The 24,629-nt window shown below is 37.8% G+C and overlaps 1 protein-coding gene across 1 annotated transcript in view; it reads left to right on the top strand.

Moving 5' to 3' along the window:
* Nucleotides 1–24,629, top strand: part of MYO18B (myosin XVIIIB) — a 1,229,288-nt gene that overhangs the window by 759,106 nt on the left and 445,553 nt on the right. The window contains exon 34 of the mRNA XM_053702090.1: nucleotides 2,200–2,304. Within this exon, the coding sequence (XP_053558065.1) occupies nucleotides 2,200–2,304 (105 nt within the window). The remainder of the gene's footprint in view (nucleotides 1–2,199; nucleotides 2,305–24,629) is intronic.

Here is a 24,629-nt window from a genome sequence, read left to right as displayed (position 1 = left end):
CTATTATCTATTTATTATCTATTTATTTATCTTTATGTCTGTCTGTAATCTTGTCTGTACATCTATCTAATTTCTCAAAAAATGAGCTGCTGAAAGTCATTCTGTCTTGATTTCAATGTTAAAAATATTCTGTGATAACAGAATCATTGATTTTATTTTTAATACATTGAAGCCCCTGTAGACTGCTTTGAAAGAGTAATGTGCTCTAGTTGCATCTGCATTTGGACAGTGACGGATTTTGTGTTGGAATTCAACAAATGAATCAATTGTAGAGCTTCAGATACAGCTCGTCCTTCAGCAGTAGATAGACCTTTATATGCAATCAGTTCAGTGGGTAATGCACAGTGATATATTATACACTGTCCGAATAAAGCCATCACACACTAAAATAAATCTGGGCATTGTTCTTATAATACATCTAATTAAGATATATGAGTGAATATGAAAGATTATATATCAGATACGCTGTAAAAGAGGTCTCTTGTTTGTATGCAATAAGGACAATAGATGGAATATTTATACTGTAATGCTATAAAAATACAAAACCAAGGCACTAGATTGTAATAGTGTGATGTTATTTTTAACAACCTGTTTATTAGAGCTACTTTGGAAAGTCCTTTCTGGCAGCCTAAGCATATCGCCTTATGTTTGAGTACAGGATTAAGGCTATCATGGTTGATGTAACTGTACAAACTTTACAAAATGGGCTACATATATGTTTGTTTTACTTGCTATTAATTATATATAGTAACGTTCTATTGAGTAGTGTTTACAATTTTTTCACATTTTGAATAAGAGAACAGCAAAATAGGAACATGGCTGAGATATAAACTGAATATAATTAACACTTCATCTATACTTTTTATACTGTATCTGTATATTAGCATATCATCGGCTAGATTACGAGTTGTGCGTTAAGGTAAAAAAGCAGCGTTAACAGGTCCTAACTAGGGATGGGCGAATGTTTCGCCAACATTCGAAAAAAGGGCACAAATTTTAACACATTTGTTTGTTCGAATCGAATTTCGAATGTTTACATAACATTCTAACATTCGATTTTCGAATGTTCGGTTTCAAATTTTAAGATTACATTCGAAAATATTATTTTCGAAAAATTCGAATTTAGATTGTAATAGTATTTCTAATGCTTTTTCTTTAAATGTAATATTTGAATTATGCAATATTCGAATTCGAAAAATTCGAATTTAGATTGTAATAGTATTTCTAATGCTTTCTTTAAATGTAATATTCGAATTATGCAATATTCTATATGGAAACATTCGAAATTATATATTTGTATCTATTATGTATCAATTTACTAGATTCCCCCCCTACCACATGAACTATTGAACTTCTGAATAGTATTTGTTAAATAGAATGTTAAATTCAAAATTTCGAATGTGGACATTCGATATAATTATAAACATTCGAATTCGAAAGTGATATTCGAAAACTGAAATAACATTCGATTTTCGAATTTTTAAGAATATTCATTCTTATCGACATTTGGATTTAGAATTCGGATTTCGGTAATAACATTCGTTCTACATTCGAAATTCGCAAATTTACACATTCGCCCATCCCTAGTCCTAACACTGCTTTTTATGCCCGCTGCTATTACGAGTCTTGCAGGTATAGGGGCACCGCACACTTCTTTGGCCTTACCGCAAACCGACTTACGTAAAGTTCGTAAACTCTTTTTTCTATAGCGCCGGTATTACGAGTCTGTCCTGGGAGGCCAAAAAGTGAGCGGTACACCCTACCCAGTCAAGATTCCTAACACATTTTAAAGTCAGTAGTTATGAGTTTTACACTACAACGAGTTTTACGCTGCTTTTTGGCAGGTGTTAGACTTTTTTTCAGCCGGCTCTCCCCATTGATGTCTATAGGGAAATCGTGCACGAGCACATACGACCAGCTCACCGCTGACTTAAGCAGCGCTGGTATTAAAGTGCGGTATGGAACACAATTTTGGTCTACGCTCACTTCTTGCCTTTTAACGCCGGGTTTGTAAAAACCTGTAATACCATCGCTGCAGGTAAGTGAGCGATGAGAATAAAGTGCTCGTTAGCACCGCACAGCTCATAACTCAAAACTCGTAATCTAGGCGCATGTATTTTGAGGTTAACAATTGAAATGAAAGTTACTGATAACTTTCTTTTATAAACTCTTCAAAATGTTCTTTTTTTTTTTTTTAAGCTTCGTCAGTTTGAAATGCAGTTGGAGCAGGAGTATGAAGAAAAGCAAATGGTGCTTCATGAAAAACAAGATTTGGAAGGACTCATTGGAACACTTTGTGAGCAGGTAGAGAACTAGCGTATTTACAATAAAAATTCCACGTTGCGGTTCTCAGGAACAACTATACAGAATAAACATACATTTATATATAGCTTTGTTTCTCGACCTGTAAACAAATACCCTTGGGTGTACCTGAAGCATTGGAAAGGGTACTCCAGTACTTGCCTTTTCATTATGTTTGCCCTGATGCAGCTAATTTAAACATTGGTTATATCACAGAAATGAGTGTTTGTCAGATCTCCTATCAAGCACACCTAACAGGCCTGAATGCATTTACCTGCCTGGTCTGGTCAGCTGCTCCCTCACTGTGGCTGACAAACCTATTCTCCGGTAGGGAAATCCGTAGAATCGGGTCCGTCAGTGACAAACTGAGGACTGCATATAAGGAGCACTTTATCACAGAGAAAGTGCCAGGTAAAGTGTATTGCACTCTGAAAAAGTGTCAAATAGACAAGATATAGGGCCACAGTGAAATATCAAAAGAAAAAAGCCATTTTAAAATGTGCCAGGTAATATGTTCTGTACACAAGTATGCCCCAATAAAAATAGCCAATAAGCTGTGTAAGTGATAAAGTTTGATGCAGGAATGTGGCAACATGAATATTACTTTCCTGATCATATGTTTGTTTTCTAATGTAAGTGATATACTATTAACCCCTTGACCCAATATGAAGTATATATACATTATATATATATATATGTCATGCGGAACAAAGCTCATCATACCTTCAAGTGACAGCTGAGAGCTGCTCCTCCTGAGCTGCTAGCATTTGTCTGTATATGTAAATGGAGCATGATCCATATGAAGGAAGATGACAGATTTTTACAGACTGTGACACTATATGTTTCACTATCTGTAATGATCATCTGTTGGTGCCGGCAGGAGGTGTGGGAGGGAAAGAGGGAGGTGGGTGGGCGGCCCAGCAGCGGAGGGGGAATGGAATGGGATGGGTCCTGCACTTCAGGGAAAAAAAATTAAGGCAGAAGGAGGGATGAGGAGACACACTACAGAAAAAAATGTGGGGTGGGGTGCCCTAACTAATGATCGCCGAGGGGGAAAGTGTGGGGACCACTACACTAAAGAAAAAAAATCAAATAAATACAAAAAATTGATGTGTGTGTGTGTGGGGGGGGGGGGGAGATAGCTGTTGGGAGGGATCAGGGGCTGGGAGGTGCCAGGTGGGAGGGTAATCTCTACAGTACAGCTAAAATTAACCTTACAAGCTGTGGTGCACAGCTGCAATTAGCAGCATTCTATTTACCAAAAACCAATGGCAAGGCCTTGTATGTCTGCTTTTTTTCTGAACAAAGGGGATCCCAGAGTAGCTTTTACAATCATTTGTGTCATGATTGCACAAGTGGTATGCAAAAACTTTCAGTGAGAACCCCAAAGTTTGAAAAAACATAATTTTTTTTTATATGGCGGTGAAACGGTGGCATGAAATATACCAAAATGGACCTAGATCAATACCTTGGGTTGGCTACTTAAAATATATAGTTCTGACAGGTAAATAAATAAAAAACAAGGTTTTATTTCTGTTTAATTGAAGTGATAGCAAAAATCCTTAAAAAAATCTCTGGTATCTTGTACGAGTTCTTTTCTGAAATTCTTGGTAGCGAATGGGTTAAAGAAGCATGTGTCTTATGTACATTTTCTCTACAAGCTGCTGCCTTGTTCAAATATATGCAAAGATTTGTTGTATTTGCAGCAGTAAAACATTTCCTGAAAACATTAAGATATATCTGATACCAATTTTACATTCTTGGGTGTACACTTTTGCCTCATATTTTATTTAACCTAATAATATTTACATAATGCAGTGTGTGTGGGGGGTGCTTTTGCTGGTAGGGGGGCACTTATTACAAAAAGCTTGAGAGATACTGACATATAGTGCCGACTGAATCTAATAGATTTCCATATCTATCTTAATAATAAAATGTAATTATTAGAAAAGTATAATCCCTATGAGTTTAATAATAGAATGTGGTATATTTATTTCATAAGATGGCAAGATTCCAGAAGTCCACTAGGAGGAGGCAAAAAATTGCTTTAATCCCTACCACTTTCCCAAAATCCCACAGTCAATGTTTTGCCTCCATGATGGAGTGAGGGGATTTCTGAAGTTCTGATCTACATGTCATTGATTGGGGTTCTCTAACTGATCTGAGACCCAATTTCGTCTTCGGAGTGCCTATGACAGGAAGTAAATAGTCTTCTCCCAGTGTGGAGATGTCACAGGCCTCCCAGGGAAAATGTAGTTTTATCTGCCAAAAAAGGCAAAAAAGGGTTAACGGAACACCAGTAATATGTTAAAACAAAAATTCTTTATTTGTTCCTCCAATAAAATTGTTATAAACAACAACAGGAAAAAGGGTGGTATTCCCCTAATAGGAGTCAGCTCGTAAGCTGACATGTTTCGGCTTGTTGCCGTTATCAAAGCTACTAGTTTGCGCAGGAAAAACCCTGCCTTTAAAAATAGAATGAATAACTCCTATAGGGCAATGAGTCAAAGCATAATTAAAATATTCACTGCTTCCTAACCCTTACGTGGCTATATGTCTAATCGTGGAATAACTCTTCTAGTGTGAAGTAAAAGGTTGCTAACTATTCACCCCTGGCATCAAAGTAAACACATAGTAGAAATGGGGATAGTGGATCTTGGTCTCACCTCCCCCCCAAAAAAAGATTTTTTATATTTATTATTATTATTAGTCTTCACATCATTTCATTTGCCATAAGAATCTAAACCTATACTGTATGTTAGTACTGGCTAGTGTCAAGAGCTCTCTCTTGAAGTATAGTAATCCTTCATATTATAGCAACAAGTAGACCAATATTCATGTATGTAATAAATACTCATGGCACTAAGCTCTTTATATGGAATAAGGCTAGAGGTGAGTGGATCCTCAAAAAAGGGTATTTTCCCCCTGTATGACATGTACACATCTGCAAGTGCTGCCTAATGTTCATTATATTTCTTGGTTATTCTGTAATGATTAATAATTACTAGTTATCAGATGAGCCCCAATAATGTAGTGTACCCTTATATCTACACTCTCCAGGCTTGTTAATCCCTATTCATTCAATACCTTTCAATGAACCAAATGTTGATAATAACAGGCGTGCAAATCTGAAGACAAATATTCTTAAACACTCACTCTTTGGAAAGCCTGTCGCGATAATTGGTCATTGAGGTATTAACAAATGCTTATCAAGAGTATAATCAATTTAACCCTATAGGTATATAATGTAACTCTTAATGTTTAAACCTTCATTGAATGTGTTAAAACAATCATATAAAGCCCTTCACATAACACCAGTTCTCCCACTACTGGGTAGCGCTGAGCCTGGCATACTGACTAATCTGAAAGATAATTTTTGGTACAAATAAGTCACATGGACTGATCCCTACTGCAGAGGAGAGAGTGAGCTTGCATCACCGACCACAAGCCCTCACTCCCAGTAGTTAATCAGGTCGTACATAGAGTTCAGACCTGATGGATGTCTTGTTTTTAATGTGAAGATCCAAAAGATCTCACGCTTGGCTAACAGTTTGTCCCTGTCGCCACCTCTTGGCGGTCTCAGTACCCTTTCAATGCATGTCCAACGGAACGTGTCTGCACTTTTTCCATGAATGTCACCAAAATGCTGGACCAGGGGTGTACTTGCTGTTCCTACCCTGATGCTAGAAAGGTGCTCCCTAATGCGGGACCTGACCTCCCTAGTAGTTAGGCCCACATATTGTTTGTTGCAGGCCGCACATGAGGCAAGATATATTGTATATGTTGACCTGCAGTTGAGACACATATTTTTCAGAAACACTTCTCCCGTGACCAATGAGCTAAATTGGCAACCGAATGAACTGTTCCTTGAGAATACCCTTGAAAACACTCTTGGGATGGCAACTCTTGGTGTGTAACAGCGTATTGCCCGAAATGGGCTTCCTATATACTGTAGTACGTATTTTTTCACCAATGATTCCCAAGAGTGTAACATCAAGATAACTGATGTTAGTATAGCTTAATTCAAAGGTAAAACTCAATCCCAGGTCATTGTCATTCAGGAAACTCAGGACATTACAGTATATGCAAATTACATAATAAAACATAGTCAAAACAGTCATTAAATGAATTACATTTCTTATGCTAGGGAAATAGAATATTCAGTCCTCATATTTTATCCCCTCATATATTACCGGTCACTTTTGGACCTATAGTTAGCATACTGTTCCATGCTAGGGGTTATGTAAAAGGAGATAAAACTTAGGCTAATTTAATAAGTATAAAGGGAAAAACAAAGAAAAACTACATCTCCATAAACTGGAAAAATAAGACATGATAACAGCTTTAGGTATGGTGGAGATGTATGTAACTGGAAAAGGTCAAATCGTCATTACTGTCCACAGAGTTCCAATCAGCAAACATAAACAGAGTAGATCAAATAAAACAATTATACACATTCGAGGCATCTGAAAACTGACATCTGCCCCGTCCAGATTGTGGGATTATAATGTATAGGTGGACCGGTGAGAGATTATATTCGTAGGCAGGGGTCATGTGCTAGCTCTTCTGACAGTAAAAGTGGATCTTCAAAGCCGGGGTAGATTAGTTAAATATACTCAAGAGGAATAAATCGTACATCAACACTTTCAGACCCTTACATTAACATTATAAGAGTTAATAATTGTAGTGGAAAATACATGGGCCAATAGAGGTAGGATTAACTACTGTGACGGGACCCTGTGTTCTATATGTATTCACATCAGAAAGCCTTACTACATATTTGCTATAATATAATATTATAGGTGTTTTTGTCAGAGATTATGCGTGAGGTAACTTCTATATTTGATAATTATGTATGGCGTCTTTGAAGTATAGTCTATGTGTTACCTCGATCCCCGCCGCTGCGGCCGTCAGCCGCGAGGAAGGCAAACCTGCATGTGTGAAATATATATGCGCCATAGGGGTAAATTATGCCTACAGCGTTATAGCGCGAAAGCTTAATGATCAGTGCTCACCCATGACCCCATCCTCATCCCTATCTGGCCATAGCAGACATGAATAACCGTTAGTCGCATAAAATAAATTTATAACAGTTGCACAAACAAACAGCAATAAACAGTGCTGCAGGGTAACTTTTTCAATACATGTAAATAAACTGGTTTAATTTATAGCTACCGTGGTATAGTGCTAAAGCTTTATAGACAGTAATCACAAGCAACCCCGACATGAAGAAGAACTGAGAGCCACAAACGAGCAACATTAAACTTTACTGCAAAATTACTTTTTAGCTAAGTGTCTAGATGTAGATGGTCTTTACTAAAGTATTAACCCCCGCTTGCATTTGTTTGCCAGACAGTTCCAAACACTAAGCTAGTGGGTATATGCAGGGTCGTTATATAGGGTGATATACCAGTGTTCAAAGCGCCTCTGGTATGTTGCTGCAAATAGAGGGCTTCATCCCTTCGGGCAGTAGTTATATTGTCCTTCGGACAGGCTGCAGAAAGTGTACCAGTTATTTCTATAAAGTTCTCACTCAGTCTCCGCTTCATTGATGTATGCTCCGGGCGTCTCAGACGCGGGCTGGGAGTTAATTTTAGTTTACCGTTGCTGCCATATGCTAAACCTGTGCCCAGCGTCTTCTCTTCCTTTCTGATCGGCAAGGTGCCAGACGCCATATTGATCTCCCAATCAAGGATATCTGTTCCGTGCGTAGGAGATTGACCTGGGAGATAGGCCCCCAAATACTCTGCGCTGCTTTATGCTGAGCCGGTAAGTTTGGCAGCAACAAAGCCACCATATTACTTGGTTGCTGGGAGGTTGTATCTGCGTCCTGTTCCAATAATAGCTTGCCCGCCCTTGCCTGTAATATGGGCTCAGACCCCTCATCCAAAAGCTGCTCCAATGTAACTGAATTGGTCTTAGATGCTGATGCGGTCCGCTCCATTAGCTGTTGAATATACTTCTCCGATGGTGCCTTATTTATTAGGACCTGAAACAAAGCTTCCACTTTAGCCCAGCAATAGTCCCAGTTATCAGGGGGTACTTTGGCCTGCATTGCTGTAGTTAAGCTGTATAACGGTACACACTGCCTGAACATGCCACCTAGAGTAATGTACCTACTCAGTCAAATGGTAGTTTTTATTCTGAAACTCCGGACACAACTGTGTTCAGATTGACCAAGTCCAGCAAGTAACCCTTGGCACTTCCTAGGGTGGGAAATGCTACCTGTATTGTAGCCGCCGCACCAGGTCTTTTATGTCCGTTTTCTACTCCAGGGTCATGAAAACAGCCTCTTATCAGGTGTAAACTATTGTAGAGATAATCCTATGGTAAAGTATTAGTAGAAAGTTGTGGTTTATAAGCAAAAAATCGGCGGATTCTATGCAACTCTCCCAGAGCTCGAAAAAGTGCGACTGCACCGAGCCGCTGCTTGGACACGCCCCCAAACCTGTTTGTTTTTATATATAATAAGAAGACGCATCAGGTTCCAGGAATACTCTGAGAGGGTCTCGTTCCATTCACAAATAAAGGCCCTGTCCTCCGTGGAGAACATGGGGTATTTATTTATTCCTAATCCCCTAGGTATAAGTTTAAGCTTTAAATAATTCTCCATAGTCCAAATGTCCCACTTATATTTATTCACATTGTTCATGAGATATTCCATCTCCTCAAAGAGAGTGGTCAATTTTTGCTGGGTTCTGTCTATTGTAAAGAAGTTTTCAGCTAGCACTGTACATTCATGTCTCTCACTTGCATTCCGCAAGGAATAAAAGTTCACACTAGAAGCAGGTCCTACGATTGTTTCCACCCTGTTATCCATATTCCCTGTGCAAAATTATCGTTCTGCCCAAAGTATAACAAATCACTGCAAAGTGTCAGTCCAAGTCACTAATTAAAACAGCAATAGCGAGAGTGTAATGGGCTTGACCATATGAGCCCTAGAGAAAAATAAGCAGTAGATACTTTCCTATCTTTGTGTCTTTTCACATATACATGTTTTTACAGTATTAGGAGAGAATCCACTGCTTATTTTTATCTGCCAATACCCTAATCTACAGTGTTCTGCTCATGTGAGGTCATCAACACTGTGTTTGCACTGCTTTGGATAGGCCCATCTTCTGACTACCTGAGCATAATGACTTGCAGCTGAGGTAAGCCAGTAGATAAAGGTGCTGACAGATAAGTACATTAGACCTTCATGGTACTATAACACTTTACTCACTTTTTAGCCTCCTGTCTCTTTTAGAATAGAGCAACCGACATTAGCACTTTCCAGAAACACCAGAGACGCTAACGCTGCCCCTCTCACTTCACCTGGGCTAAACTGAAGTCCTTGGCCACAGAAAATAGTGTATACCACTCTTCTGCATTGCTTAGCATTTTGATTTTTAGTGTGCCTTTTGGCTTCTTTTTCATCCTCTAATCTGAAGTGTGGTAGCCATCTAGCAGGTGTTGGAAGCCGTTTCTGTGCTCTTGGAGGTGGTAAGACTGCTGTAATACAAATCAGAGTTTTTCAAATTAACATTTTAACTTTGGTTGGGTTACACCTTTTTTGCTGTATATGTTACACATTTTTTGGCTGATCCTTGCTCACATTACACATGTAATGAGGCTCTATATGGTTTTGAGTGTTTTTTCTCTTTTAGGGGTTTACTTAGTTATATATTGGGCCTAATATCTGTGCTCCTTACTTTGCTTACTAAGCTTAACCAATTTTTGGTCATAATTAGCTTCAAGCCTTCCTTTATTTACTGCTTACCACCTTATCTACAAAATGGGGCAGATCAGGTCTCTAGACCAGCAGCTGACGCATTGGAGGGCAGATCTGATGACCAAGTAAGTCCTTCATTATTATGTCTCCTCTGTAAAGATATCTCTGTGTGTATCCCTGCTCAACTTTACATATTCTGTGCTGAGGCTATTTCTTATCCTATACACTGTTTTTAGCGAGACTAAACTTTTACAAAGGAATGTTTTCCTTTGGCATTTAGATTTATTAATTTCCAGTAACATTCTAGTGCTTAAAGTACTAGAGAGAATTTAGCTACTAAGTTTAGTCTCATTGCTCTCTTACCCCTAGCTTCTGCTTAGTTACTGTATTTAACGTGCAGTGTCCCCCAGTAAGAGTTTGTGGTGAGTTGGTCCTCTCAACTATTGATTATAGCTTGCTTAAATTAATTCTGGAACAACAGTACTCCTTTTGACATCGGCCAGCAAAACGGTTTACTATTTGTTACACTGTGCTATATACAAGTTGATGGCTGTCATGACTTCTAAATCCAGATAAAAACACAGATGCTTGCACATGGAAGAAAGGTATCCCATACAGACCCTTGCCTTACCAGGATTTTCTCTAACAAGTGTTCTGTCCAGAGTGCCTGCTCCAAAGAAGGGTGCATTGGAGTCAGTCGATTTTTCTTCTGACTATGGGTATTCAGAGTCTCAGGACCCTCCCTGCTGATGCTGTGGGGAGGAAATGTGTCCTTCATTTTCAGGCTTGAACATATCCATGCCTTTTTGTGGGAAGTGTTAAGAGTTTGGAGGTGGAGAATTATCCCTCTCCTTACAAGCCAGCCACTTGAAAGATTGATAAATTATTTACTCTAGCACTCTACTTTCCTAGTACCTGCTGAACTGGTACCTAAAGAATGGAACAAGTCAGTAGTGCCTGTTATTCCATCTGCCATGTTCCAGACCATGTTCCCACTACTGCCTTCCATGTTGCAAGTTTGGGATATAGTCCCTAAAGCAGACTAGGCCAATTCTACCCTTGGTAGGCAGACTACTATTCCATTAGAGGATATTACCTCTTTTAAGGACCCCCATGGACAGGAAACTTGAAGGATTCCACTGGTGACCTTTTCTGCTGTCACAAGGAATGGAAAATCTTTTTTCCCTGATGTACTAAAAAGAGTATAGTTGAAATTCTTTTTGAATTGCTAGAGTTCTGGAGTTCCTTCAAGACGGTCTGAAGAAAGGAATTATCAGTCAACTCTCTTCAGGGTCAGAGTTCAGCCTTCTCTATTCTGTGCCACAAAAAAGGTCACTTGATGTTCAGACTTTTGTACAAGCCTTGATTAGAATTAAGATGGTAATTCAACCAGTTACTCCTCCTTGGATTCTTAATCTGGTTTCCAGGGTTCTTCAAGCCTCTTCTTTCAAACTCATGTATGGGTTGGACCTTCAGATTGGAGGATTTTGACAAAATGGGAGGGATTAAAACTTTGTATGTTGGAGTGTTTTTGCCTTCTCTTAGTGGACTGCAGTATAATCCCACATGTTTTCTCGTGGACTTTCATCATCATGAACAAAATGAATTTATCAGGTAAGCATACATTTTGCTTTTTTAGGTGGAATATTCCAGTTATCAACTAAAATGTAATTGTTTCTAATGTCAAGCAGATGAGTAAGAATTGAGGGTCCTACCTATACCTAAATTTGGGCTGATTATTAACTGACTATGATATAAGAATATATAGCAGTGATATGAGTGAAGTGGCTTTATGGGGGGGGTGCAGTGTTAGCATTTAAGGCAGGATAGGAGACTAGAAGGTGTGTTTACGATAGTAGATTTTGATGAATTACTTGGATAGTAAGAGGTTGTAATGTATAATTGATTATAGTTGATTATAGTATATGACTCAGACATACTCAAACACATACATATACATTGTTCGGCCTCTTTATTAGGTACAGCTATCTAGTAGCATGTTAAGCCTCCTTTAGCTTTCAAAACAGCCTTAATTCATCTAGACATGGATTCAACAAGATGCTGAAAACATTGTGGCAGTATTGTGTACCATTCAGACATGAGTGTGTCATGCAACTCCTGGAGATTTAAAGGAGGTGTAGGCATGCAGTGAATAGCCCTTTCCAGATCATCCCAAAGATGTTCAATAGGATTGAGATCCGGGGACTGAGTGGCCACTGCAGCAAAGAAAATTAATTGTCATGTTCCAGGAACCATCACATAGTTATGTGGGCTTTGTGCATTGACACATTATCCTGCTGGAAGTAACCATGTGCAGGAGGATAAACTTTTCAACATGAATGTATGCACTTGGTCAGCAACAATATTTACGTGAATCTAGGGGTATCAATAGACCCAACGTGTGCCAGGAAAACATTCCCCACAACGTAACACCGCCCCCACCACCATGCAGAGTTTTCATCAGACATGATGGGTCCATGAATTCATGCTGTTTTCACAAAATTCGGAGCCTGCCATAAACATCACGCACTAGAAACTTCGACTTGTCAGACCTTTTTTCAAAAGGCGTGTTCTTCTCTGATAACAACGGCACCCAATGTGGCCACCAGCTGTTGTAGCCTATCCACGACAAGGTGCGCCTAGTTGTGCATTGCGATATGTTTTTCTCCTCATCAAGGTTGAATTCTGATTTGATACGCAAAATTGTGGACTGTCTGTTTGCTGGAGAAAGTCTAGCCATCATCCTCTGACCTCTCTCATTAAAGAACATTTTTCTTCCACTGGACTGCCACTGACTTGATGTCTTTTTGTTCATGGCATCATTCTCGATACAGCATGTCTTGCACCTACTATCATGCCATGTTTAAAGTCCATTATATCACTGCTCTTCCTCACTCTCGCGGTAGTTTGTATGCTTAACTGATAGTAGGAAGGTTGTTCTACTGCACCACAACTGTGGCCACGTGACGTGCAACATAGTGGAACTAACCATGTTTGTGCACAACAGGGCTTTACCTAATAAAGTGGCTGCACAGTGTATATGTTTGTGAGTGTGTGATTGCTATGGTATCAAACAAATTTTAGTGAAACTAAGCAGGAGTGATCCTTGCTTTTTATTAAGAAACAAAGGTTGACATTACTTTATGCACATTCCCCATTTAGACCTATGCTGCATTATCACACCACAGAGCACAGTTAATAAGTCTCCTGAGTTTCTTATGCTGCTAATTAATCTACTAAAGTTATATATTGTGTCATCACTTTGTGCAAAATTCTTTGTTAAGACAGGCATCATGAAGATCAAGGAACAGTTTCTTTACAACAAAATCATTTAAAAAAAAGTAGCGACAAACAATTTTAGTGCAGCAAAGCAAATTTATATCAAGAGCTTGATAATAAATATAAAAAAAGTGTAGTTGATCAGTGTAATTTGCTCATCATCAATTAAGATTAAAGGTTATCTCTTTATTTTTTCAATCAAACTAATTGATAAAATGAATATCAATCAAACGTAATATGAGAGCATGGCATGCAAAATAAGAAAACAATCAATTAAAGTTCATATAGTGAATATGCTGCTTAGGACTGACAAAACATTTTACCACAGAAAGTACATGAGATCTAAAAAAAAAAAACATTGCAAAAGACAAGGCACATCAAAGTATTCTTGCTTCAGGCATTAAGTATAATGAGCACTGATATCTAAAGGATGTGTATCCATATAGTTATAATCATGTATCTAATAGAGATAGGCAAACATTGCTGGGCGCGATCCGATATAGATCATAGTTTGCGGCGCAAGGGAGGGAACCCCCGCCGCCCGTAGTTTCAGCTCGCAACTCGAACTATCACATATACGGCGCCGTCAGATGCTAAAGTGCCGTAAGTCGGATAAACCAGCGATGTCCAGAAATCTGTGTAAGTACAAATTTCTGGAGTCGCTAGTGACTTACGGCACTTTAGAAACTGCCGGCGCCTACAAAACCTGACTAAGTTATTAAATCTCCCGTACTGTCTAACACGATTCCCAAACATAGCCCGACACGTCTAACCCTCTATCCGCTCTCCCCCCTCACTCTCCTAATAATAAAAAATGTATTAACCCCTAAACCGCCGCTCCCGGACCTCCCCGCACCTAATAAAGTTATTAACCCCTAATCCGCCGCACCCAGACCCTGCCGCCACCTACATTAACTACCCCCTAATGTGAGCCCCTTACACCACCGCCACCTACATTACCTACCCCCTAATGTGAGCTCCTATCCCGCCACCATCTACATTAACTACCCCCTAATGTGAGCTCCTACCCTGCCGCCATCTACATTACCTACCCCCTAATGTGAGCCCCTTACACCGCCACCACCTACATTAACTACCCCCTAATGTGAGCTCCTACCCTGCCGCCAGCTATATTAAAATTATTAACCACTAATCTAATCCCCCTACCCCGCCGCCAGCTATATTAAAATTATTAACCCCTAATTTAAATCCCCCTACCCCGCCGCCAGCTATATTAAATAAAATTAACCCTTAATCTAAATCCCCCTACACCACCGCCACCTATATTACATTTATTAACCCCTAATCTTATCCCCCTATACCGCCGCCACCTATATTAAATTAATTAACCCCTAATCTAATCCCACTATACCGCCGCCACCTATATTAAATTAATTAACCCCTAAAATACTAAACTATCCCTACCACTAAACCTAAGTCTAACCCTACAAATAGCCCTGAAAATGGCTTTTTGTGTGGCATTACCCCAAAGTAAACATCTCTATTGCCAGCCCTTAAAAAGGCTTTTTGCTGGGCTTTGCCCCAAAGTAATCAGCTCTTTTACCAGCCCTTAAAAGGGCTTTTGGCGGGGCATTGTCACAAAGTAAACAGCTCTTTTGCCTATAATCTAAATCCCCCTACACTGCTGCCACCTATAATAAATGTATTAACCCCTAATCTAATCCCCCTACACTGCCGCAACCTATATTAAATATATTAAACCCTATTCTAATCCCCCTACACTGCTGCAACCTATATTAAATATATTAACCCCTAATCTAATCCCCCTACACCGCTGCAACCTATATTAACTATATTAACCCTAATTATATTAGGGTTAATATAGTTAATATAGTTATTATATTATATATATTAACTATATTAACCCTAATTATATTAGAGTTAATATAGTTAATATAGTTATTATATTATATATATTAACTATATTAACCCTAATTATATTAGGGTTAATAAAGTTAATATAGTTATTATATTATATATATATTAAGTATAATAACCCTATCTAACTCTAACACCCCTAACTAAATTCTTATTAAAATAAATCTAATTAATATTAATATTATTAATTAAAATATTCCTATTTAAATCTAAATACTTACCTATAAAATAAACCCTAAGATAGCTACAATATAATTAATAATTACATTGTAGCTATTTTAGGGTTTATATTTATTTTACAGGTAACTTGGTATTTATTTTAACTAGGTACAATAGCTATTAAATAGTTAATAACTATTTAATAGCTACCTAGTTAAAATAATTACTAATTTACCTGCACTATCAATAAATTAAATAAACTACAAATCTCTAAACTAAAATACAATTAAATACACTAAACTAAATTAAAAAAACAAACAAACACTAAATTACAAAAAATAAAAAAAGATTACAAGAATTTTAAGCTAATTGCACCTATTCTAAGCCCCCTAATAAAATAATAAAGCCCCCCAAAATAAAAAAAAATTCCCTACCCTATTCTAAATTACTAAAGTTAACAGCTCTATTACCAGCCCTTAAAAGGGCCTTTTGCGGGGCATGCCCCAAAGTAAACAGCTCTTTTGCCTGTAAAAAAAAACACAATACCACCCCCCAACATTACAACCCACCACCCACATAACCCTACTCTAAACCCACCCAAACCCCCTTAAAAAAGCATAACACTAAGCCCCAGAAGATCTCTCTACCTTGAGTCATCTTCACCCAGCCGGGCCGAACTCTTCATCCAATCCGGGCGATGTCTTCATCCAAGCAGCAAAGAAGAAGTCTTCCATCCGGCGATGTCTTCATCCAAGCAGCAAAGAAGAAGTCTTCCATCTCGGCGATGTCTTCATCCAAGCGGCAAAGAAGAGGTCCTCCATCGGGGTGAAGTTTTCCTCCAAGCGGCATCTTCAATCTTCTTTCTTCAGCCCTCCGACGCGGAACATCCAGCTGGCCTGACGACTGAACGACGAATGAAGTTTCCTTTAAATGACGTCATCCAAGATGGCGTCCGCATTCTATTGGCTGTTCCGATCAGCCAATAGAATGTGAGCTCAATCTGATTGGCTGATTGGATCAGCCAATCGGATTGAACTTGAATCTGATTGGCTGATTGAATCAGCCAATCAGATTTTCTTAACTTAATTCCAATTGGCTGATAGAATCCTATCAGCCAATCGGAATTTGAGGGACGCCATCTTGGATGACGTCATTTAAAGGAAACTTCATTCGTCGTTCAGTCGTCGGGCCAGCTGGATGTTCCGTGTAGAAGGGCTGAAGAAAGAAGAAACTTCGCCCCGATGGAGGACCTCTTCTTTGCTGCTTGGAAGAAGACATCGCCAGGATGGAAGACTTCTTCTTTGCCGCTTGGATGAAGACATCGCCGGATGGAAGACTTCTTCTTTGCCGCTTGGATGAAGACATCGCCCGGATTGGATGAAGAGTTCGGCCCGGCTGGGTGAAGACGACTCAAGGTAGGGAGATCTTCTGGGGCTTAGTGTTAGGTTTTTTTAAGGGGGGTTTGGGTGGGTTTAGAGTAGGGGTATGTGGGTGGTGGGTTGTAATGTTGGGGGGTGGTATTGTGTTTTTTTTTTTACAGGCAAAAGAGCTGTTTACTTTGGGGCATGCCCCGCAAAAGGCCCTTTTAAGGGCTGGTAATAGAGCTGTTAACTTTTGTAATTTAGAATAGGGTAGCGAATTTTTTTATTTTGGGGGCTTTATTATTTTATTAGGGGGCTTAGAATAAGTGTAATTAGCTTAAAATTCTTGTAATCTTTTTTATTTTTTGTAATTTAGTTTAGTGTATTTAATTGTATTTTAGTTTAGAGATTTGTAGTTTATTTAATTTATTGATAGTGTAGGTATATTTGTAACTTAGGTTAGGATTTATTTTACAGGTAAATTGGTAATTATTTTAACAAGGTAGCTATTAAATAGTTATTAACTATTTAATAGCTATTGTACCTAGTTAAAATAAATACCAAGTTACCTGTAAAATAAATATAAACCCTAAAATAGCTACAATGTAATTATTAATTATATTGTAGCTATCTTAGGGTTTATTTTATAGGTATTTAGATTTAAATAGGAATATTTTAATTAATAATATTAATATTAATTAGATTTATTTTAATAAGAATTTCGTTAGGGGTGTTAGAGTTAGATAGGGTTATTATACTTAATATATATATAATACAATAACTATATTAACTATATTAACCCTAATATAATTAGGGGTAATATAGTTAATATATATAATATAATAACTATATTAACTATATTAACCCTAATATAATTGGGGTTAATATATTTAATATATATAATATAATAACTATGTTAACTATATTAACCCTAATATAATTAGGGTTAATATAGTTAATATATACAATATAATAACTATATTAACTATATTAACCGTAATATAATTAGGGGTTAATATAGGTGGCGGCGGTGTAGGGGGATTAGATTAGGGGTTAATACATTTATTATAGGTGGCAGCGGTGTAGGGGGATTTAAATTATAGGCAAAAGAGCTGTTTACTTTGTGACAATGCCCCGCCAAAAGCCCTTTTAAGGGCTGGTAAAAGAGCTGATTACTATGGGGCAAAGCCCCGCAAAAAGCCCTTTTAAGGGCTGGCAATAGAGCTGTTTACTTTGGGGGTAATGCCACGCAAAAAGCTTTTTTCAGGGCTATTTGTAGGGTTAGACTTAGGTTTAGTGGTAGGGATAGTTTAGTATTTTAGGAGTTAATTAATTTAATATAGGTGGCGGCGGTATAGGGGGATTAGATTAGGGGTTAATAATTTAATATAGCTGGCGGCAGTGTAAGGGGCTCACATTAGGGGGTAGGTAATGTAGGTGGTGGTGGTGTAAGGGGCTCACATTAGGGGGTAGTTAATGTAGGTGGCATCGGTGTAAGGGGCTCACATTAGGGGATAGTTAATGTAGCTGGTGGCGGGGTACGGGAGCGGCGGTTTAGGGGTTAATAACTTTATAAGGGATTGCGGCGGGGGATCCCGGTTGACAGGTAGATAGACATTGCGCATGCGTTAGGTGTTAGGTTTTATTTAGCAGTTAGCGCATGCGTTAGGTGTTAGGTTTTATTTTGCAGGTAGCTTAGGGAGCTACGGAGCTCTGATACACAGCGTAAGGCTTACTACACCTGCAATTTGTGGCGAGGTGAAAATGGAGTAAGATTTCTCCATTTTTGCCACGTAAGTCCTTACGCTGTATATTGGATACCAAACTGCTCTGGTTTGGTATACCTGTCTATGGGCCAAAAAACTACGGCCGAAGGCAGAAATATACAAGCGTAACTTCTAGGTTACACCGTATATGTGATACCAAACCAGCGCAAAATTTGGCGTCGCCGGCTTTTGCGGGCAACGCTGCATATCGGATCGAGGCCGCTGTTCTCACATTTGAATTGTAGTACAAATGTTTCCCTTTGTCTTCATTCTGCCATTCAAATATTTCTGTTAAATAAAGGTTAACTTTTGAGTGGTAAAAGATTTTACCAACAAATATTGATTTCCTTAGACTTTTATTGAATATTTAGTTAAATATTTGCTAATCAATTGTCACATTCAATAAAGACACACATTCAACATTTATTTAAAACAAATACACATGCATATACAAGAAAAGAGAAAATCTTTGTATCTAAGCAAATAAATTTAGCCAATATTTGTTATTTTAAGGACTTTGCCAAAACATTTGCAAGTTTCTAACACCTTGTACAAGAGATTAAAGGGATAGTAAACCCCAAAAACTTTCCAATATGATTCTATTATAAAATGTTCTTCATTCTCTTGTTATCCATTGCTGAAGGGACAGCATTGCACTACTTACAGGAAGCTAAAAATATCTATTTAGCCAATCACAATAGACAAATATGTGCAGGCACCAATTAGTAGCAGCTCCCACTAGTGTATAAAATGTGCTTATTCATTTTTTAACAAGGGATACTAAGAGAACGAAGCACATTTGAAAATAGAATTTCATTTAAAAGTGTCTTAAAATGACATGTTCTATCTAAATCATGCAAGTTTAATTTTGAATTTACTATCCCTTTAACTGATATTTAATAAAACCATTTTGTAAAAACTAATATACCTTAACTTGAATCTTGAGAAACTCATAAACATTTGTAAACGCCCCTCATCATAGCAAAATCTGCTTCATTATAATAATGGAACCAAAATGGAATGTTTGCATCGGTTTAGCATGTATTGGTGGAAATGTTTCTAAAGAGTGCTAGCTGAAAAGTTAAAGATAAAATCTTTTACAGTGCAAAACACTTTAACATTTAATTATATAGATTTATTTTTCCATCTCAGTTAAATATATTTATTTAAGTTTCTTTTAGATTTGTTATGTAGTTAGTTTTGCGCCTAGTAAAACCATCTCTATACCTGGAAGTATTATTGATTCTAAATAGAATTAAATCCTGTTTTTTTTTATTCAAAATAGGATAGGTTTAAGATATATTTTGAAGGTATTTTGAACATTCTTTGAATTAGGAATCCTTTGCATCAACAGTATATTAAGTAAAATATGTCTGCAAACCAATACTAGAAGGTGTGTTAAAGTAGTCCCTATGCTTAATGTCTGATCTACCTATTACAATACCTAGTACCTATTACAATACCTGTTGCGCAGCTATAAACCTTCTTGTTTAAGTGGTTGCAGGCTACCTAACACTTATCAGTTTGAAATAGAATTGACAATCTCGGCATGTACATTAGATGCTCTGGAGCACTTCCCGCAATATAAGAAGCAGCGGTCGTAAGACTTTCTCTTGTGTGATTGGTCACGCGAGCGAAGGAGCGGGCATTACACACTCAGCAGAGTGTGTAATGCTGTATATGGGCCTGCGGACGAACAGATCTGCTGCCCATATCTGTAAAGGCACTACACTAACTAACACTACAATTAAATAAATTAACTAAATTAAATACAATTCAATAAATTAAATTATCTAAATAACAAAAAACCCCACTAAATTACAGAAAATAAAAAACTAATTACAGATCTTTAAACTAATTACACCTAATCTAATAGCCCTATTGAAATAATAAAAAAAAAAACCCTAGCCTAAACTAAACTATCAATAGCCCTTAAAAGGGCCTTTTGCGGGGCATTGCCCCAAAGTAATCAGCTCTTTTACCTGTAAAAAAAAAATACAAATAACCCCCCCAACAGTAAAACCCACCACCCACACAACCAACCCCCCAAATAAAATACTAACTAAAAAAACCTAAGCTCCCCTTTGCCCTGAAAAGGGAATTTGGATGGGCATTGCCCTTAAAAGGGCATTTAGCTTTTTTGCAGGCCCAAAGCCCTAACCTAAAAAATAAACCCACCCAATACACCCTTAAAAAAATCCTAACACTAACCCCCGAAGATTCACTTACCGGGAGAAGTCTTCATCCAAGCGGCGAGATGTCCTCAACGAAGCCGGCAGAAGTGGTCCTCCAGACGGGCAGAAGTGGTCCTCCAGACAGGCAGAAGTCTTCATCCAGACGGCATCTTCTAGCTCAATCAGCCAATATGATTGATCTTGCATTCTATTGGCTGATTGGAACAGCCTATAGAATGCCAGCTCAATCCTATTGGCTGATTGCATCAGCCAATAGGATTTTTTCTACCTTAATTCCGATTGGCTGATAGAATTCTATCAGCCAATCGGAAACTAAGGGACACCATCTTGGATGATGTCTGTTAAAGAGATATTCATTACGAAGAAGCCGTCATTTGAAGAGAATGCTCCGCGTCGTATGTCTTGAAAATGAACCCGCTCCGCGCCGGAAGGATGAAGGTAGAAGATGCCATTTGGATGAAGACTTCTGCCTGTCTGGAGGACCACTTCTGTCCATCTGGAGGACCACTTCTGCCGGCTTCGTTGAGGACTTCTTCCCACTTGTATGAAGACTTCTCACGGTAAGTAAATCTTTGGGGGTTAGTGTTAGGATTTTTTTAAGGGTGTATTGGGTGGGTTTATTTTTTAGGTTAGGGCTTTGGGCCTGCAAAAGAGCTAAATGCCCTTTTAAGGGAAATGCCCATTCAAATTCCCTTTTCAGAGCAATGGGAAGCTTTGTTTTTTTAGTTAGTATTTTATTTGGGGGTTTGGTTGTGTGGGTGGTGGGTTTTACTGTTGGGGGGGTTGTTTGTATTATTTTTTTTTTACATGTAAAAGAGCTGATTACTTTGGGGCAATGCCCCGCAAAAGGCCCTTTTAAGGGCTATTGATAGTTTAGTTTAGGATAGGTTTTTTTTTTTTATTTTGGGGGGGCTATTTTATTTTGATAGGGCTCTTAGATTCGGTGTAATTAGTTTAAAGAACTGTAATTTGTTTTTTATTTTCTGTAATTTAGAGTTCTTTTTGTGATTTAGATAATTTAATTTATTTAATTTAGTTAATTTATTTAATTGTAGTGTAGTGTTAGGTGTTATTGTAACTTAGGTTAGGTTTTATTTTACAGGTCAATTTGTATTTATTTTAGCTAGGTAGTTATTAAATAGTTAATAACTATTTAATAACTATTCTACCTAGTTAAAATTAATACAAACTTTCCTGTAAAATAAAAATAAACCCTAAGCTAGCTACAATATAACTATTAGTTATATAGTAGCTATCTTAGGGTTTATTTTATAGGTAAGTATTTATTTTTAAATAGGAATAATTTAGTTAATGAAAGCAAATTTCTTTAGATTTATTTAAATTATATTTAAGTTAGAGGGTGTTAGGGTTAGGGTTAGACTTAGATTTAGGGGTTAATACATTTAATATAGTGGTGGCGACGTTGGGGACGGCAGATTAGGGGTTAATAAGTATAATGTAGGTGGCAGCGATGTTAGGGGCGGCAGATTAGGGGTTAATAATATTTAACTAGTGTTTGCAAGGCGGGAGTGCAGTGGCAGATTAGGGGTTAAAAATTTTATTATAGTGTTTGCGATGTGGGAGGGCCTCGGTTTAGGGTTTAATAGGTAGTTTATGGGTGTTAGTGTACTTTTTAGCACTTTAGTTATGTGTTTTATGCTACAGCGTTGTAGTGTAAAACTACTGACTTTAGAATGCGTTACGAATCTTGGAGATAGAGGCTGTACCGCTCACTTTTTGGCCTCCCAGGACAGACTCATAATACCGACGCAATGGAAGTCCCATAGAAAAAAGGGTTTACGAAGTTTACGTAAGTTGTTTTGGGGTAAGGCCAAAGAAGTGTGCGGTGCCCCTAAGCCTGCAAGACTCATAATAGCAGCGGTAGTGAAAAAGCAGCGTTAGGACCTGTTAACGCTGCTTTTTCAGCTTACGCAAAACTCTAATCTAGCCATTAGTCTTTTGTCATGTGTCATTGCATGCAGCATTTGGAAAAGCATAACATTTTAACATTAACATTAAGTGAAACCAAAACTTTGGCATGTTACATTGGGTAATGATTTAAATTCTGGCATACATCTACATTGTTATTGAATATTATATAATTTATATCCATTTATCTTTTTCTGTATCTGTCTATTATTCAGTAATTATCACTCTTGTGTTAATTATTCAGTGAACTTTAACATCATAGGAAGTTTGGACCCATGTAATCAAAATCTAAAAATAGCTTCAGAAAAAAAACATGCTACTTATAATGCCAAGCCATCTGTTTGTTACTTGGGCAAATAGATATACAGTAATTGGTAAGAGGGGTTATTTTAATGCTGGTCATTACCATGTAAATGCGCAACCGCTTGTGTTCTTTAGCTATCTGTCTGTCTGTTTGTCTGTCTGTCTGTCTATCTATGTATTTCATTGTATCTTCAGATTGTTTGTATAGTATGTAGCACTGTAGCAAATATGTAGTACATAAAATGAGATCTATTTTAGTTAATCAATAATCCTAAATAACATAATTTTGTTCACTGAATTAAACAAAGTTACATTGTTAACAAAATAACTGAAAAATAATGGTATTGACTCTAGCTTGCTTATTAAAGGGATACTGCATTTTTCCCTTAATAACTTGTTAAAACAACTGCATTGCATCCTTCGACGTTAGTCGGAGGAGTAGCTCATTGTGTCGGCAGCCTGCGCTGCTATCGAGCATTGACAACACGCTCACCTTGTTTGGAGCACAGATTCAGGTGGTGTTTAGGAGGCTGGCGGAGCACGGACCCAGGCTGGAGTAGATGAACACTCCGGGTTGTTAGGTGATTGATCCGTTGCCGCACTGTGGAGCCTTACACACACGCTTACCATTTACAGGAGGTCGGGTGAGTTTGTCTACCTCTAAACTGTTGCCGTGTTTTGTCTGGAGCTGCAGAGGGGGACTCAATTGATTGTATTTAATGTAAGGATTTTTTTTATTCTTGCAATTAAGATAGATGGTTTTGCTTATAGAAATCACCACCAATAATAAATATTTCAGAACGAAATTATTAGCTTTTTAGATTAGCATGTTTTAGAGAACAATGGGTTGTGTCTTCAATGAGCAAAACTAGCTATTTCCAAAACAAAAATAAACTTTAACAAACAATTCCCCATATATTTATTACTCTGTAAATGTATAACAGGAAGACATGTTCATGTTTCTATTCATTTTATAAATGGATGTCGAATATAGCTGCAGGTAGCAGTATTTGAATAGCCAAAAGCACCACTGTTTCAGTAGAAAAACATTTTCGATTAGTGTCCCTTTAATTTCAGTAAATAAATACATTGCACACTTATGGCTAGTTTATGAGTGGGACACTAACTGTTGTGCGCATGCAAAAAAGGGATTTGCCACGGGTGTTTTTACAACGTTGGAAGTAGTGCGCAAATTACAATTTGAAAGTAAACGCGTTTGCTCAAGCACAATTGAATTTACCATGCATCGGGATAGCGCATCTTCAGAGCTCTGATTACATACATATACATGTCTAAAGATGTGTATGAATGTATATATATATATTTATATATATTTATTATTAAGCATTTGGTCACTGAAGACACCAGTTGATTTTAAGTTTAGCAAGTGATTAGCAAATGAAATTTTCCCCCTTTCATCCATTATGCATGTCTTTAGCTGCACAACTGTACAGGGCCTTCATTGCCTTATTTTGCGCTTCATAACGCGCCACACTTTCTCAATCTGAGACAGGTCAGGACTGCAGGCAGGCCATGCTAGCACCTGCACTCTCTGCAGTTGCAACCATGTGCTTGTAATCCAGGCACAATGTGGTTTGATGTTGTCTATCTCAAAAATGCAGGGACGTCCCTGGAAAAGATGACAACTGGATGGCAGCATATGTTGATCTGAAATGTATATATATCTTTCTGCATTAATTGTGCCCTCGCAAATGGGCACTGACAT

This window comes from Bombina bombina, chromosome 2 (genome assembly GCF_027579735.1).
Source record: "Bombina bombina isolate aBomBom1 chromosome 2, aBomBom1.pri, whole genome shotgun sequence".
Taxonomy (NCBI): domain Eukaryota; kingdom Metazoa; phylum Chordata; class Amphibia; order Anura; family Bombinatoridae; genus Bombina; species Bombina bombina.
Note: the sequence above shows the minus strand (reverse complement) of the source record. Positions and strands in the feature narration are given on the sequence as shown.